General features: G+C 38.3%; 1 protein-coding gene across 1 annotated transcript in view; it reads right to left on the bottom strand.

Annotated features, from left to right (window-relative positions):
- The window catches only part of ANO3 (anoctamin 3), a 444144-nt gene that overhangs the window by 53539 nt on the left and 370997 nt on the right, over window positions 1–19608 (bottom strand). The window contains 3 exon segments of the mRNA XM_068988751.1: window positions 1280–1444; window positions 1977–2117; window positions 2539–2621. Coding sequence (XP_068844852.1) covers window positions 1280–1444; window positions 1977–2117; window positions 2539–2621 — 389 coding nt within the window.

The following is a 19608-nucleotide window of genomic DNA, read 5'->3' as shown; positions in this document are numbered from 1 at the left end:
TTCTAAATGAGCCAGTCAATGCCTTCTGTTTTCAGAGAAAATAGGACCCCAACCACAGATCTTGCTAAAGGGGCAGACCTAAGCATAATGTCCTCTCAGCCACAGATATTTGGTTCACAAGTTAATTGGTATATATGATGTTGAACCAATTACATGCACTCTCTGAGAAATTAGCACATTAAAATACTGGATGATCTAAGTTAAATAAACTACAGAAACTGACCAACATGGTCATGAAGTTAGAGTCAACAAAGATAAGAAAAGCATATCAATGCACCAGCACACCAGACACTGAAACAGAGGCCATTGTTAGGCAATATAGTCTTTTGCTGATAAAAACAGTCTCTTCCCCATGAAAACAAATGCAAATAGAATCACTGTTAAAAAAAAAAAAAAAAAAAAAAAGATGGGAATGGAAGAAAGGAAGAGAGAGACAGAGAGAAAGGAGAAACGGGAGAGAAAGACAGAAAGATGAAGAGGAAGGAAGAAAGGAAGGGAGGAAAAAATACTTAGTCTCAGAGAAATGCAAATGGAGAAGCTGTTTTCCTTTTCACACGAGGTCTTGCAGCTAACAAGGCTACACTTTCAAACAGAATTTCCTACATCTTTCCAATAAATTCTCAGAGTTTGAATTTGTTGGGCTGGTTTTCTAATCTTAACAATTCCTTATCTGAATGAAAAGAGCATAGCATCATGAATAAAAAGAGCCTAGCACCATTTCCAGCACACACTAGATACTTGATGAGTGGAAGCTATCACTAAACCAAGTTATAAACCCAAGACTTCCCTGCTGGTGCAGTGGATAGGAATCCACTGCCAATGCAGGGGACATTGGTTTGATCCCTGGTTTGGGAAGATTCCACACGCACCTGTGTGTCAAAGCTGCTGAAGTTCATGGGCCTAGAGCAGGTGCTCCACAAGAGAAGCCACCGCAATGAGAAGCCAGGGCACTACCAAGAAGAGCAGCCCTCGCTTGTTGCAACTAGATAAATCCTGTGCAAAGCAACAAAGACCCAGCACACCAAAAATAAAAACAAATAAATAAACTATAAATTCAAAGAGCAAGGAAGACAATACAACTATCATGGATTTTAATTTTTTAAAAAAATCATGTAAACCACATAAATGAAATACTTCCTGTTAAGCCAAACTTGTCTTTGCCAGAAATGATACTTGGCCTTATTTTGGCTTCTTATAAATCCAATGCAAATATAAAGGAAACACAGACCTTTCCTCTATTCACCCACTTGACACCTACTGAAAAATTGTAAACACTTACAACATTCAGTGCCATAATGATTACAAAATTGATACAGACTGCAGCAGCGGACGTTGCAAACTGCCAGTGTTGTTTGATGAAATTCCACTTGAATGATGCAAACTGTTCCATGACAACCAGGCGATACACCACAACTGCAAACACTGCAGTGATCACCAGAGAAATCTACGAAATGGAGACCGGAAGAGACATCCACGTTTTGCATTATTGAAAAAATAAAAGCAGCAACATAGATCCAAAACATTGACCCCCAAAGCTAAAGAAATTTACTTTTCCAAGAAAGCGTACATAAATTTAAAATTTCCTTTAAAGAACTGAGTTACATTAGAGTCAAAATAAACAGTGTAAGACTCAGTTGTTTTAGTGTGATATGTTGTTCAAATCTCAACTGTGACATGATTGCTTGGTTTTAAAGCAGAGGATCTAATTTTAGGACGACTTACATAATTTCCATTTTTTCTTAGATGATCTTTGTTTCTCCCAGACAGTATTTTATTTAAAAATATATACAAACTCCTTCTGCAATTACTGCATGACCTGCTGTGACTTTTATTTTGTTTAATAGTATGAATGTACCACCAACATACTGAACAGGATACAGTTTCTTACCCCTTCAGGGTCACAAAAGGAGTTGGTATTTTAGAACTTCTTTCTAAACCTGGAATCCCACAATATTAGATTGATGGTTCTACTTTACCATGAAGAATATTCCTGAGATAGAAACAAGAAGACGAGTGACTTTGTCTGAGGAAGGCTGATGTGGTTCAGGTTTTCCACTGATAGGATTCACTCGCTCCATCTTGTAATACTTTGCCTCGAACTGGGGACGAAGGGTTTCCTATGAGAAAAACTAAAGTTAATTAAATATCTAAGGCATAAATTTGAAAAATCATCCAATATTGACTAAATTCTTGGAATTTGGCCTACTGCTATGTCGAGTCTTGGCAAAGAAGCAACTTGTAAAAATTTAGATGCAAGATAATTTCCAAATAAACCCTAAGCTATACTTTAATTAGCATGATTTTCCACTAATGGAATTTAAGGAAACATTATAGAAGTGCTCTGAAAAAAGTACATATTTCATCACTGGTGTCTATTATATTCATAAAATAACAAGGTTATTAGTAAAGCAAAAAAAAAAAATCAACGGAAAACTGAATTGTGTTTAGCTGCCTCCTGCTTAGACATTAAGGCAGTGAGTGATTTCCTACATCATATGTTATTCCAGTTTCTTATCTCCTGGTCTCTTAACATCTTACCTCCTCTTCTTCCCATTCAATAAGGTCCCAAGTATAGGTTAGTGTACTTCTTCTCCTTTTCCAAAACTCCAGGAAGACTGTGGCTATCAATAAGAATAATAATATTACTATTATAATTCTTACCTGAGACATCACATTCTGTCATCATTGCCTTTCTTCTTTGAATTGATGCATTTACATCATATTATTAAATAATTAAAATTAACCACATTTATATTAAATTCATACAGCTGCAATTTTCCTTCCCTTACCTTCTTCCATGTAAGTTATCAACATGCACTCTCAATGGAGAGTGATTCTTTTTATTGGAATAAGTAAGCAGAGACTTTTGTTAGCATGACCTTGATCTTGTGAAACTGGATTGGAGATGAAGCTGGAGGATAAGAGGCCTTCAGTAGAAAAGGGAGCTTAGTTATCAGGGAAAAGCTGGGTTTCCTGTGCATCGTGGAGGTAGAAGAGCATTTCAGCATAGTTGAAGATGATCTGCCCAGTAATTCTGCTTCTTAGCAACTATGCATTTATTTTTTCACTATCCCGCTGACTATCACACATAGTTTTGTCAACATTACAAAAATTTCACAGATGCACATGCTGCATCCAGTCCTTGTACCTTCATGTCTCACGATCGTTTCCAGCAGCTTTCCCTTGTGATCCAAATTCAATGGCACAGAGTAACAGAATCACAGGGTCAAGCATGTAACAGTAGTAAGGTTCTATGTGTTCAGTTCACTTCAGTCGCTCAGTCGTGTCCGACTCTTTGTGACTCCATGAACCGCAGTACGACAGGCCTCCCTGTCCATCACGATCCCAGAGCCCACCCAAACCCATGTCCATTGTGTCAGTGATGCCATCCAACCATCTCATCCTCTGTCGTCCCCTTCTCCTCCTGCCTTCAATCTTTCCCAGCATCAGGGTCTTTTCAAATGAATCAGCTCTCCGCATCAGGTGGCCAAAGTATTGGAGTTTCAGCTTCAGCATCAGTCCCTCCAATGAACACCCAGGACTGATCTCCTTTAGGATAGACTGGTTGGATCTCCTTGCAGTCCAAGGGACTCGCAAGAGTCTTCTCCAGCACCACCGGTTAAAAGCACAGTTCTATGTGTAGTTTGAAGTTATTTTAAATTTACAAAAAACAAACTCCAGAGTGATCAATATATATCACTGACCTTGCCAAAGCATCTAGAACTTTTTCCTGTACCTGTTTTTTCCCACACTTGAAGTTTAAGTCTCTTGAGGGCCTTTCCCCCTTAGTATTTTAGTGCTTTGCACACTAAAAATGTTTAATAAATAAACTTAATTACTGAACAATTCAGGGATTACAACTCTAATTCCTGTGCAAGTGTTCTTTGCATTATTCCAGAGGTTTTCATGGAATGCTCCATGGAATTTCACTGAAGACATTGGAAGAAAGAGAGTCCCTTGGCAGAGAATCCCTTTCTTTATATAAATATATATTGAGCAGTCATGTTCAAATTCTATTTGGAAAAATTATTATTGTTGAAAAAGTTTTGAAAACTACTTCACTATACTTTGAAGAAGGCGAGTGGCTAATGAGAGGGGGATCAAGGGCAAGAAGTCAGTTCCAAACACAAATGAAGTTAAGTATGTCTGAATATATTGAGCCCCCAAAATAATTCCAAGTATTATTTTCACCAGAAGAGATAAGGATTTGAAGCCTTCTTAAAAGGAGACCCAGCTGAAATGAGATTGTGTCAGAGCAAATGCTTGGCCTCATCAATGGGGACAACACCCAAGAACAACTAAAGAGCCCTCCATTCCTCAGATATTTTTTCAGCGACATCTGCAAGCATAATGTGCTTTCCGGACACAGCATTGCCACATCACTATACAAGAGGTAGAAACAGAAACCTCACTAAGCAGGTTCTACAGTCAGAAGGGCCATGAATATGGGACATTTTAAATCTCCCTGCTTAGGATAAGTTATTGATTTTCTCGCTAATGCCTTACAGAAATGCAATTAGTAGGGCTTTTTATGCATGAATATAGTAGATTAATCAATGGAAAGAGCCTATGTGTGAAATAGTAGATTTTGAATATTTGGGCTGGACTGTGCTTGACTCAGTCACCACTGGTTAGTTGTAGAACTGGCTAGTCAAGACCTTCTTGTCTGGTTAAATTTCCTCTTTGTCCAAAGACACAGAATCTGTTTCTAACTTTACTTCCAATTTTCCTCTCTTTCTGTCTCTCTAAAAATACTAAGTAAGAAATAAAACAATGCATATCTATGTTCTAAAACATGAGAAGGCCAGTATTTGATATAAGCACTGAAAATCCTTACCAATTTCTAAAATCAGACATTCTTCCCCATAGGAAACTTCATTAAAAAAAAATAAAAAGCTACGCATAAATAGCACTGTGCTATACTAAAATATGAAAACTCTCAACATAGTCTTGACCAGAACAGACTCTTACATTTGATGGAATGTGTCTCTCTAAGTTAACTCTTCCTGTCACTCAATATGGTATTGGCATTTGTACATTAAATAGGCATTCAGTAGCACCTGTTCACATTAAAATGGATACTAAACTAATTGCTAAAAAATTAGGTGTCTACACAAATAACTTGTTAACTTTTTTGCCATGCATTTTAAATAAATACAACTTAATCTGTTTAAAGTTCTGAATTTATTTTTCTCAGGACATTTCTTCTTCTTACCATTCATATATTTGATATAACTTCTTTAATTAACTCTGTGGAATATTTTCTGATTATAAATATAACACCAAGGAAAGTAACAGAAACAGCCCCTGTCTTACTTCTGAAATCTAGGAATGCCTGCCATTAATAAGGCTTTCAGTAAATGTATGCTGAATGAGTAAATTAAACAGCAAAGAATAGAAGTCACCTACAATTCCACATTCATAAACAGTCACTACTTCAATTTTGGCAATCCCATCCAAAGTATTTTACTAAAAAAGTGTATTTATGGCTGATATGTTACTGACACTCAGAGATACAACCATTTGTTTCTGTTAAGTTGCCAAGTCATGTTCACCTCTTTGCAACCCCATGGACTGCAGCATGTCAGGCTCCCCTGTCCTTCACTATCTTCCAGAGTTTGCTCAGATTCTTGTTCACTGAGTTGGTGATACTATATAACCATCTCATCCTCTGCTGCCCCCTTCTCCTTTTGCCTTCAATGTTTCCCAGCATCAGGGTCTTTTCAACAGAGTTGGCTCTTTGCATCAGGTGGCCAAAGTATGGGAATTTCAGCTTCAGGATCAGTCCTTCCAATGAATATTTAGGATTGACTTCCTTTAGGATTGACTGGTTTGATCTTGCTGTTCAAGGGATTCTCAAGAGTCTACTCCAGAGTCTTCACAATTCCAAAGCATCCATTCTTTGTTTCTGTTTTTCTTTTCTCTTTTTCTGTCATAAAGGAACCTGGTTGTTCATTTTTGACAGGGAAAAAGAAAAAAATTCATAACTGAACCCTCTAAAGGCATCATGCCCTTCATAGGTTGGCCCTTCCTCTCCAGGAGACCTTAACCAGGATGAGGTGCATGTAGCATTAACCCCTGGAACAGCTCTGGCCTCCAGGAAAGTGCTCCAGAACTAAAGTCAACATCCATTCTGATTGTCCAGCAAGGAGTCCTAGTTCCAAGCATGGTTAAATATTTGCCTTTTCACCTTATAAACATCCCCCTGGAATTGAATCCTTAGAAATGTACTTGGCATCATAAGTAAATGCCAACAACTATCAAATAAATTACTATATTTTTACATAAATACAGTTTATCTTCATGATCAAGTTACAATGACCCCCAAAAGACCATCTAGGAATGACAATGTGGTGCTGGAGAAAGAGCATGGCTTGGGGTACAGATGTTCTGGTTTTGAGAGCTACCTATATTCTTTTCTGATTATGTGACCTTGGACAAATGAATGAAAAATGATAAGCCTTTGTTTTCGCAATTTAAAAACAAGAATAGCAAAATCATCTTCTTAGAGGTGTTGTACAAATTAACCTTAAATTAAGGTATAATTTATAAGTGATTTAACATCTAACTATTATTCATTCATTTGAAGAATATAATAGATCATGTTGTTGTTCGTGCTTAGTCGTTAAGTCATGTTCAACTCTTTACGACCCCGTGGACTGTAGCCCACCAGACTCCTCTAGCCATGGGATTCTCTAGGCAAGAATACTGGAGTGTGCCTTTTCCTTCTCCAGGGACTCTCCTGACCCTGGGATCGAACCCACATCTCCTGCACTGGCAGGCAAATTCTTTTCCATTGAGCCAGCAGGGAAGTCCCATAATAGATTATAATAATCTTTTTTTCAACACTCTGTTAGTTATTATACATAGGGAACTTGGTAGACAAAGTTCTTGGTTTCATTGAATAAAGCTACTGTATATTTTTCTGTAGGAAACATGCTTTTTCAACTATTTATATTTTGACTGTTTTATAAAAATTCAGTCATATCTGCCATAACACTGCCCATCTTTTCCTGGTGACCAAGCAAACTGTTCATATTGTTCTTTTTCTTCTTTTGTATTTAAGAGAGTAAAGCTGCCTCTAGAACAGAGGTCCCCAACCTTTGGGCCACGGACCAGTACCTCCTGTCAGATCAGTGGTGGCGTCAGATTAGAAATCAATGCATGATAAGTGCAATGTGCTTGAATCATCCTGACTCCATTCCCCTGCCCCTGGTCCAGTGAAAACCTGTCTTCCATAAAACTGGTGACGTGCAGTGAAGTCAAACCTGTCAGTCATGTCTGACTCTTTGCAACCCCCTGGACTATACAGTCCATGGAATTCTCCAAGCCAGAATACTGGAGTGGGTAGCTGTTCCCTTCCCCAGGGGATCTTCCCAACCCAGGAATCAAACCTACGTCTCCCACATTGTAGGCACATTCTTTACCAGCTGAGCCACCAGGGAAGCCAGGAATACTGGAGTGGGTAGCCTATCCCTTCTCCAGTGGATCCTCCCAATCCAGGAATCAAACCAGGGTCTCCTGCATTGGAGGCAGATTCTTTACCAACTGAGCCATCAGGGAAGCCCGTGAAACTGGTCATTGGTGCCAAAAAGGTTGGGGACCACTGCTAGAATAAATAATCTAATTCAAAATTATTTTTGAGAGCACAATGTCTATTATTAGAGTGCACAAAGAAAAAAAAGAAAATGAGTTGCATCATAGTCTCAAAGAGGAAGAAGAAAACTACTATTATAGAGCACTTTCAAATTTCCAGACTTTGTGTTAGACATATTTTTAATTAGCTCCTATCATTTCCAAAACAACCCAGGTGAGATAAAGGTTATTATCTCCTTCAGCAGAGCAAATCACAGCTCTTGGAGATTAAGTTACCTGAGGAAGTCACTCAGATCTAACCCAAACACTGACCTTTTTCTATACTAAAGGAAAAACTATTGCTGAAAATGGTCTGATACAGAACTTTTTGAGCTACATAATCTGCAACATCCTTCTGGGAAGAAATCAGCATCACAGACAAAATGTTTGAGCAGATTTCTAATAGACCTAAATGAGATTGAGAGTGGCTTATTAATCAGAAGTCTAGTCTGACACCCTTTTTTTTCCTTTGGAGTCTAAAAATGATTACTAACAATTTTCTTATAAATGTCTCTACCAAGATAGAAATCTTTGCATTGGTCTTTTAGAAGACTTTTCCTTTGCAGTCAGACTCAAATAAAAATCTGACACGTTATAACTTAATTGTCTGAAAAGACTATTATTTTTCCTTTATTAGACCACTGTATCTGAATTTGTGAAGATGGACATGCAGAAGTAAGCATAATGCTTCTTGGTTCACACTTCAAGCAAACAGTTTGTCCCAGAATAATTAAACTGCTTCTATTTACAATTTTGATGTGTCTAATAGTTCCCTGTAGACATAGCCAGTATCTCTGATTTTTCCAAATATGGCTGAGGGAGTGGCCAAGTGTTTTTGATAGCTAAGTCTTGCAAGGTTTCAATAATTAGGGATACATTTAGTTTGCATTTGGTGAGATATGTTTATGTGATTTGCAGGCACTTCCAAGTGTTGTTCAATCATTGCCAGTTATCCTAATGTAGCAATGGCTTCTGAGGTGACTCCTCCAGTTATATGCTGACTCTTTCAGGTGCCAGGCTAGGGGATGTATGAAGAGATGCACATGCTCTATGATAATGGAAGGGAAATAAGATCTAAAATATATGGGGCCAGAAACTACTCCATGGGAATTATTTCACAAACTTTAAGTCATATATGAAACACACTGGAGATTTTCTCAGAGTTCCAACAATATTAAAAATGCACATAGCATTATCAATTATGAAGTTGAAATAAGCCTTTCAAAACTGCCAATAATGGGGACTTGCCTGGAAAAGACTCTGATGCTGGGAGAGATTGGGGGCAGGAGGAGAAGGGGATGACGCAGGATGAGATGGCTGGATGGCATCACGGACTCGATGGACGTGAGTCTGAGTGAACTCCAGGAGATGGTGATGGACAGGGAGGCCTGGCGTGCTGCGATTCATGGGGTCGCAAAGAGTCGGACACGACTGAGCGACTGAACTGAACTGAACTGAACTGCCTGGTAGCCCAGCAGTTGAGAATCTGCCTTGAAATGTAGGGAACAAAGGTTTAACCCCTGATCAGGGAACTAAGATCCCACATGCTGTGGAGCAACAAAGCCCCCACACCTTAACTGGAGAGTCTGGGCACCATTCTCAACAACTGGAGAGTCTGTGTAGCATCCTCAAAGATCCCACATGATGCAATGAAGATCCCACATGCCACAGCCAAGACTTGAGGCAGCAAAACAAATTAATAAATCTTTTTTAAAACTGTCAAAAATAATAAAATAATTTTCAATTAATTGTGCTAGAGAAAGAAGAAAAACTGAATGACTTCTCCATTCCTTCCGTGAAATATCTTTTTAAACATCATACACAGAGATTGGGATTCCCTAGTGGCTCAGATGGTAAGAAATCTGCCTGCAATGTAGGAGACACAGGTTCGATCCCTAGGTCGGGAAGATGCCCTGGAGAAGGAAATGGCAACACACGCCAGTATTCTTGGCCTGGAGAACTCCGTGGACAGAGGGGCCTGGCAGGGTACAGTACATGGTGTCACAAAGAGTTGGACACGACTGAGTGACCAAAACATGCAAAGATAATTTTAAAAATGCAGATAAAAAAGTAAGACAAAAGCATTTACAGAGATGTGTTAGGCAACTAATTAATTAAAATATTATTACTTCTATGGAGTTTGATTTTATGTAGCATTTGAAATTTTTTAAATTTGCAAACTTTTGATATTTTTATTTTGCATTTTTTTTTCCTAAAGAGAGCTTCCAAAATTGTGTATCTCCTTCCAAGGAATAGCTATTGTGCATCAGACACAAATGTTCCAGAGAGCCTGTTCAAATGTTTTACACATACTTAACTCACAAAATCCTCAACAGCTCCATGTTCAAGAAATGAAGTTATTGTTGTACTAGTAACGCTGCGAAAGTTCAGAAAGTATAGTAGACTTGTCCCCACATGAACTGGACCCTAGAAGATCAGCTCCCTGTGACACCTATGGCAGGGTTATTGGTTTAAATTATTCATTCACAGAAGAGGATTTACAACAACACTAGGCGTTTTTAATAAGGATTCTCTCCTGATGCAACACAAAACTGCCTTCCTTTTACTGTCGCTAAGAGCTTATAGAACTGTCAGCTTAGTTAAACCTAACATGTTTTCATTGTTCTCTGCAAAATGTTTATATTGCTCCTAGTCCTCTAAACAGATGAGAAAAACACTTGTCATTGTCATTTTTTGCCCATGAACTTAATGTCAAAATCCTCTTTACGTCATGAATAACTTCTTTTTTTTCTATCCCTGGTTTTGAGCCAAGGAATAAATCTGGACTCTTAAAGTATATAGACCTAGCCTAGGTATCTCACTCTCTCTTCACTCTGCTCCTCTCCAGGTCATGGCTCAGTGCTGAGAACACTCAGCAAATAAACTCTTAAAAACTCTTTTGTTATGAGGTTCAGTTCAGTTCAGTTCAGTTCATTTCAGTCGCTCAGTTGTGTCTGACTCTTTGTGACCCCATGGACCGCAGCTCACCAGGCCTCCCCTATCCATCACCAATTCCCAGAGTTTACCCAAACCCATGTCCATTGTGTCGGTGATGCCATCCAACCATCTCATCCTCTGCCGTCCCCTTCTCCTTCTGCCTTCAATCTTTCCCAGCATCAGGGGCTTTTCAAATGAGTCAGCTCTTCACATCAGGTGGCCAAAACACTGGAGTTTCAGCTTCACCATCAGTCCTTCAAATGAACACTCAGGACTGATCTCCTTTAGGATGGACTGGTTGGATTTCCTTGCAGTAGAAGGAACTCTCAAGAGTCTTCTCCAATACCACAGTTCAAAAGCATCAATTCTTCGGCACTCAGCTTTCTTTATAGTCCAACTCTCACTTCTATACATGACTCCTGGAAAAACCAGAGCCTTGGCTAGATGGACCTTTGTTGGCAAAGTTGTGAGGTTATTACTTATTTACTCTAACTTTTCAAACCAGAAAGAAACAAATTAGAAATGACAAGATTTTTAAATTATCCATCTTGATCTTTTTAAAGGCAGGATTAATAAATCACTTGGATCTCTTCTTAAAGGTAGAAAAATAAACTACAATATTATCAAGCTGCCAGTTTTGCCACTTTATTATATTTAAAATCGGCTGTAACTTGATTTAATTAAATTATATCAAAATACATCATATAGTTGATAAATTAGGCAATGGCCATCTAAAGATTCTATAATGAAATTACCATCTTTAAAATTATTATAGTTACCATTGATAAGCCCTTATTTAGCATCAAGCAACACATAATACTTTACCTACTTTATCTTTTGGTTCCCCATTGTCTAGGATATCTACCTAGGAGGTAGATATCTCGTTCTGTATTTTACACATGAGAAAGTAGTCTTTGGATATGATAGTTCAGGTTACAGAACCAGTAAGTAGCAGGACCAGGATTCAACAGAGAACACAGCCAGAGAAGGAGCCGCAGAGATCTCACACCAAATAAAGATGCGGTAGGGCCACCTTATGCTAACAAATCTACTGTAGTAACACACAGGGTAGAGTATGAGTACACTGGCAATGGTAACATTCTGAAGAAAGTAATATTTACTTTTGAAATGTTTCCATCACATTTTGGCAAAAGCTCTGAAACCCTCTCTGGCCTTTTTTTTTTTTTTTCCCCTTTAATGGAACTAGAAGAGAGTATAACTGTTACTGTGTCAGGCCCTAATTATTATAGAAAAATGCCCAGTAAAATATTCTGAATCCTTAGAAATTAGTGGAAAAGTAACGCATTAAATCAGTGGTCTTCAAAATTTTTGTAACCTCAAATAAGTTTATAGAACTATGTATCATATTATATATATTTATGACTTATGACCAACCTAGATAGCATATTGTAAAGCAGAGACATTACTTTGCCAACAAAGGTCCATCTAGTCAAGGCTAGGGTTTTTCCAGTGGTCATATATGGATGTGAGAGTTGGACTGTGAAGAAAGCTGAGCGCCGAAGAAGTGATGCTTTTGAACTGTGGTGTTGGAGAAGACTCTTGAGAGTCCCTTGGACTGCAAGGAAATCCAACCAGTCCATCCTAAAGGAGATCAGTCCTGGGTGTTCTTTGGAGGGAATGATGCTAAAGCTGAAGCTCCAGTACTTTGGGCATCTCATGCAAAGAGTTGACTCATTAGAAAAACTCTGCTGCTGGGAGGGATTGGGGGCAGGAGGAGAAGGGGACGACAGAAGATGAGATGGCTGGATGACATCACTGACTCAATGGACGTGGGTTTGAGTGAACTCCAGAAGTTGGTGATGGACAGGGAGGCCTGTCGTGCTGTGATTCATGGTGTCGCAAAAAGTCGGACATGACTGAGCAACTGAACTGAACTTAACTGAACTGATGACATCCAAAATTTATTTTCATCATGTATGTTAATTGTGGCAAACAATGCAATTTCCAGTGAATTATAAAAACTGACATTTTAAAATACAACTTTTATGTTGGTCTTTTATACCTAATTCATATCCCTTTAAGACATATACTTTCAGAAGGCTCTTCTTATCTACTGAAACATTTTAATGGTTCCATTTTATCTTTAAATCCAATTCTATTCTATTTCTACCTCAGAATATTATCCTTTATATTTATGCCTGAAAATGTTTATTGATTACCTTGTCATACTTCTTTGAAACAAAAAAATACAGATGGATATTAAAATAATTAAAACAACTTTAAACATCAGAATGGATATGTCTCTTTAAAACACCTGGATTATCACTTCAATTAATAAAACAATAGAATTCATTCCAAAATTTAATAAATATTAAGCTTAAAATATAAAATTTATTATAAATGCTTCTCTTAAGTTGTTAAGTCAATGGTCTTTTTGTTTTTCAATTGATCCAGGTATCCATGGACACCTACTACTTATTACAATCAGATAGTTTTCAGCATCAACTTCTTTTTAATTTCTTGTTTTTATAAGGATGTTTATTGAGAAAACATGTTCCTTTAAATGTGTAGATATGAATGCAACAGGTTTTGTTATGGTTATGTATTTTACTTCCTTGAACTATGCCTGAATTAAAGTTTGTATCTGACATGTCCAATTTATAACCTTCATCAGATCCCCATTTATGCCTGTATGTATGCCATGTATATGCTATTTCAAAACCTCTGCTTAACAAAAGGTATTGTCTTTAGCACCAAAATAGAGTGTTTAACCTTTCCAAGAAGTTACAGTTAAATGAAGATCATACTATAATACCATATGACTTAGGAAAAAAAAAAAAACAACCTTGTATGCTAAATAAGTGTTAGCACTCATGAGAATGATCCCTCTACTTCTCTTCTAACAGAATACTAAAACAGCTGTTAACATCCCAAAGAAATTTTCCAGTCACCAATTTCCATTGTACTTGTAAAGAATATCATTGACATATCCTCAGATAATATAACCACGATATTGGTGGCTCAGAGGTTAAAGTGTCTGCCTGCAATGTGGGAGACCTGGGTTCGATCCCTGGGTCGGGAAGACCCCTGGAGAAGGAAATGGCAACCCACTCCAGTATTCTTGCCTGGAGAATCCCATGGAAGGAGGAACCTGGTGGGCTACCATCCACGGGGTCGCAAAGAGTCGGACACGACTGAGCGACTTCACTTTCACTTTACCTTATTTTTACTCAAAATTTCTTTTATTGCTTAAAAAACCTAGGTTTCTCTGGGGAGACAAATCATAAATTCAACATAGAACCTGTTTTAGGCTCATAACCTGCTAATAATGAATTTAACCTATGGAAACAAATTCCATATGTGTGATGTCAGTATCACACATGTGATGCAATAGGGTTTGTAAAGATACCATTTTGGACCTAGAACAATATTTTGGTTTTATCTGAGACATGGTGCCAAGCCCCAATCTGGTTCTGTTTTCAGATCCATCAGTGACAATAATGTGACTTCATGTTCTGGAAAATCCACTGGTGAGTGGTTCCACCATTTAAGACAAAGAGGCAGTCGTTCTTCTCCCATTATGTATTGTGAGGTTTAATTAATGTGTGTAAAGCAGTTGGAGAGTGCTAGATAAAAGCCTCCATAGAAGGTAAGTAAGTACAACACAAATTATGTAAGCATTGTGTATGTATGTATGACATTATGTATGTCATCTCAGCTGGTTTGGCGGATGAAATTGTTGGGTAATTGTTCCTTACTGTTGAGTTCTTTAGGTCCAAAATGGGATAGGTCTTACCTAGACTGTGGTACACCTGGAAATGCATCTCAGCAAGACTTGTTTGGCAAGAAATTACCTTTTAACTCCAACTCAGGTGCTTCCATAAAGGTGTCTGATCACAACTACATGAGCTAAGTAATAACTGAGGCATTAAATTTATGCATAGTTTTCATTTTATAACTTTGCTTCCAGATGTGCTCACGACAGGGAAGGTAAACAAGGTTTATCTCTAGGGTCAGGTCTACTCAATTGGTTAAGGTTGTCAGGAGGGCAGTAGTGAAAAGGATTCTGAGGCCACAGCTAGCGTCTTCAGAAAAGGGGGTCACTGGAGATTAACTTTGACTCTTGTGGCAGTGAAAGCAGAGTTGAAGCAGAAGTACCTTGTAATTTCCTTGCCTGGTATAGGCCATGATTACTATGCCAAGTAGAACGTGGTAATGTATTCATGCACATATCTAGGAAAATCCCTAAGGGTATGTACAGTACACCCAATCCTGCCAAGTCATGATCAGTTCTCTAAGCACAGATATAAAAATATTTATTCAGTTGAGTTTTTTCCCTAGTAACTAGCTAATCTGAAAATAACCAATTGAATTTTATTAAGCCATTTCTCAGTAACTAGTTATTTGATTAAACTGAACTTGCTTTTCTTCCTACCGGTGCAGATATAGCTTAAATATCTTTTGAGTGAACATATTTTAGGCTTAATTGGCTTAATTTCTAATCAAACTCTGAAGGACTTTGGGCTTCAGAAAATTTGAAACTATAGAATTACCTTGTTCTTTCTTGAACCAATTAACTGAGCAGATTCTTTGCATTCGATTTAAAGCCCCTGAACTTTAGCTGAAGTTTCATTTTCTCTCTCAGCAGTTGGAAACCTATCTCCTTGTGCAACAGAAACTAAGCATGAACCTCAGGCTTACTGAACTCAACAGACCCTGGCACCTGTCCCCAAATATTGATGTGCAGAATCTCCCAGAAAGTGCAGTTTCACTCTTCTCCCTTTTACAAGCCGTGAAAGAAAGTATGCCGTGAAAGTATGTTATTCAACTCTAGTATTTAATCAAGCATTACTTAGGCTCTTCTGAAACTCTTTGGCTTCTAAGTTGAGAGGAAAAGCAAAGAGAACACAGGATGGAAACTAATTGAGCAGGCTGCCAAGATTACTCGGGATCACATGGCCATTCTCAGTCAGGCCCCAGTTACCACCTCCCCCAAACTTTCGAGAGTCAGCAAGAAACCCCACCTCAGTCCTGGTGCTGATTTCTAACTTAATATTTTACAGCTTTCTCAAGATCTGATGCACAGTAATCCACTGTCTGAAGTGTGACTTTCTATAAATCTAGTTTCAGCGCACAGCAGACAACACTTTCTCCATTCAGGTTGTGAGTACACAAATCGGGCATCCCCCACAATGGGAAAAAAAAAGATTTGTTTATGTGTTTGGAGAATAGCATGCAGGTCAGGTCACTTGAGCAACAGGTGCAGGACTGACTCACTATGGTTTCCTCACCTGCAAAGGGGAACCCAGCATGTGTCAGAAATCCCTGATACAGCAGTGACCAGGACCAAACTCTCTGTCCCGCTTTTTTTCACTGAGGGCAAGAAACATATGTCCTTTGTTTTCCAACACCCAAAAGAGAACTAGCCTGTCCCGAAGTCAAAGCAACCAACCTATGAAAGCTGGAGGGTTGGGCTTTCTTTTTCTCTCTTTTTTAAAGGCCTGAATGAGGTGATAGCTTCATGCTGACAGCTGAGAAGCAGGTCAGTCAGGTTCTTGGGTGCTCTATTACACAAGCAAGATACAGCCAGCCTCACCTCACTTCGTTTCTCTGGCACCCTCCTGCCCAGTGGGACATCTGTACACTTAACCCATCTGCTTTCTCTAATGCGTGGCAGACTCCCTGCGGTCAGGAAGGCTGTGATACTTCAGTTTCTGTTTGTAAACACCTCCTAGACCTGAAGGTAAGTGCATGCTGGATTATATCAGATCCTTGGTCTCATCTCTCTCTCTCTCTCTTTCTCTTATTTACCAAAGAGAATCAAAGCCAGTTGAACTTTTGGCAGACCAGTCTGGCAAGTACCTACAGAGACCCTTTGTGAAGACAGGTAGCTGTTTCATCAAGTAATTATCTTCCAAAAGAGCATTCGTGCTAAGTGAGTTAACTTTAAGAATTATTGCCAAATTCTCTAGATGATGAAACCAGCTGAAAAGTTAAAGAAAAAAACTTGCTTCAAACCTACATGATTGTAAGGGCGAATTTCCTTAAGTCAGATCTTAGTAAAAAGCTTCAAAATGTTTAAAGCAGAAGTGGCTGTGAGAATATAAACAGTATTTAGATTTAAATTATGCATTTGGCTCAATGGTTCTTGCTGAAGTATTAGAACATGACAGCTTTTTGAAAACAATCTGCTAATGCAAGGAATTATGAAGCTTTATATCTTTACCAAAGATCTTCTTAATCAAAAATTGGCAAAATGATGTGTATATGTTTTACTTAACATGGTATGTGTACATGTAGAGCACTCATTGGAAATCTAAAAGGCTAAGCTGGTTGCTGCAAAAGACCTCCCATGGATCAAAGTCAGGCATTAAGTTTCTTATAATTATTTTCAGTTTGTGGCTGTGTATGGATTCTTTTATTACAGAGAGCTCGATATAATGCTTACCACTGTCTTCTAACCAACCCATAGAGACTATTTCTACAAACAGTGAAACAATAGAAGGCTGAAAACCCAGGAATTTGGGTCCAGAATATTTCTTTTGGAGACACAATCTTTCTAAACTTAACACTCTTCCACCTAATTATTTCAGTATTGAAGTTTATGACTGAAAATGCCCGAGTTCGCAGGGAGTATGACATTCTATATATTTTTCTGGGCTTATACGTTCCTCTGTCTTATAATTAGAACGATGTTCTCAAACCCTTGAAATGTATTAGTTCCTGGAGGAAAGTCATGTTTTCCTTTTTGTGTGTTTCTTTCTTTTAAAATCAAATAAAGTGAATGATATGGGTTCTCAACAGAATCCTACCTTCTGGCTAGTTAAGTCTTCTCTCCCTTAATACCCTCTCATACAAGGAATCTCTAGAAGCGTAATTCCTTACGTCTTAATTTACTGTAGCATTTTCAGTGAGGGACAGCAAAATATAATGCAAGACTGGAAAGTCCACTCTGAGTAAAATGTGAGTTCTGCCTGGGATACCAGCTACATGTCTGGCTGTTTCTTATGACCAAGACAAGCAAAACTCATCTGTCTTAATCGGTAGCCTGAGATCTACAATAAGAATGATCACAAACAACAGAGAGAAGCAACACAGAATATACTCTTTAGTTGTTTCACTACAGAAACATGCTTTTATACATCTTCTCAGTGCAGCTTAAAGTGATGGTTTTCTTTAAAATTTCTGATTTTGGTTTAGTTTAGAATAACTAGCATTCCTCTTCCCTTGCATGGCTTGATTACTTGACACAAACCAGGATACTTTCTTATTTTTAAAGCTCAGTGCAAAATAGGTATGACTCAATTACAACAGGAGGGCTGGGCAGAATAATAACTTTACAAAATTAAGGGGCAACAGTTTTATGAACATTGAATGTGGCTTGGCTTCCCTTAATGGCCACAAGTTTTCTTTTTATTCTTCCCTTATCACCACCTCCTGAAACCCTCTATACAAAAGCAGTAATGTGAAACCACTTTTTAGTGCCAATACCAGAGACAAGAGAAAATAGCATTCATTTTCTTTGGATAGAGGAATTATTTAAAAAAAAAAAAAGTGAAACACACTATCTGAAAGTATATTTTAAAAGTTATTAAGCCTTAGAAGCAATACAAACACTTCAATATATTCAGAAAGATTTAGTCTTTGTTTAACGTATCACAAATTGGATGGAAATCCTCCTTTCTCTCTCTCTCTATTCCCTTTATAATAATTCTAATTTTGGAAGTTTTTCAGGTTCATAATGAGCTTATCTCTGTTCCTAGGCTACATCCTGAAAATTCCTCTTAGGAATTTCTACCTCAGGGCAAGATAAGGCAAAGAATAGGAGAAATGATGCTATCTGGTTCTCCTGTTTGTTTTCCCCCCCAACCCCTCTCTCCAAATTCACTTTCTTTCATCCCCACATTCTCTCTGCCTCCACTGTGCACCTGGTTGACTGATGAACTTGGAACACAGGAACACACAATCCATTATCTAGCATAACTTTACACAGCAAATAGACAACAGAGTTTAAATATATTAACTAGAGAGGGAAGGAGACTGAAAGGAAATTGTAAAGAATATAGATTTCTTTTATTGTCCTCTGGAGTTTCTGTACCACTAACATTGATCTTCCCTGTTTGTAATATGCATTGTTCCATTCAGAACGGGTCTGTGCTCAGTCATGTCTGACTCTTTGCGACCTCATGGATTATAGAGGCTCCTCTTTCCATGGAATTTTTCAGCAAAGAATATTGGAGTAGGTTGCTGTTTCCTACTCCAGGGGAAAATGGGGTCACACTTAACCAAAATTGCTTAGTCCTTGCCCCAGCAAAAATCCAGTACCAGTGTTCTGAAAAGCTGATGGCTTCAATTCCTGGCTGCTTCTGTCCCTTTAAGATGAACGGACCTGAGTAGGAGGTGCAACCTGGTTCTCTCAGAAGCCAGAGGGCAGAAGCAAAGCTGTCCCCAGTTACCATTCTGGGACAACAGAACAAATCAGTACTCACAAAAGCCTTACCCACGAGTGTATTAATTTTTGAATAAGTTGCAAATAGCATTCACAATGTACTGTCTTATCCCACTCTTTACTTTCTCCTGTTTCCCTGGAAATAAATTATAGGCATAACAGACTGCTTGGCTCATTAGGGGTGTTGATACCTGAGGTTTTCAAGTTATAATCAAAAGCTGGGTAAAAGGTAGAGTGATCCCCTTGGTGGTTCCATGTTACAGGCAAAGTGAAACAGGAACAACAAAACTCACTTTGTTGACTCTTGATATGTGGATTCTCATTGCGAGAAGGGGGCAAAAGCACTTTGCAACAATCCTTATGTGACATTATGAGAAAATTAGATGGACGGCCAAGGTTTGTTTTTTGGTCCCCTCTGGTGACCGGTTCTTTGGGAAGACAAAATAATCAGAAAGCCTAAGTTTAGGGAAGGCAAATCAAACTGCCTAACCAGATAGGTGACCAAATACAATGCAAAATGAATCAGATCTGTGGCAGGAGACAGTGAAAGAGGCTATAAAGTTTACTATGAACTTGACAGAGTTAACAGGAGAGATGTTTCTGAAAAGGTCCATTTGAGTATTTTT

Source organism: Capricornis sumatraensis, chromosome 16 (genome assembly GCF_032405125.1).
Source record: "Capricornis sumatraensis isolate serow.1 chromosome 16, serow.2, whole genome shotgun sequence".
NCBI classification, from domain to species: domain Eukaryota; kingdom Metazoa; phylum Chordata; class Mammalia; order Artiodactyla; family Bovidae; genus Capricornis; species Capricornis sumatraensis.
This window is presented reverse-complemented; position numbering and strand designations above follow the sequence as displayed.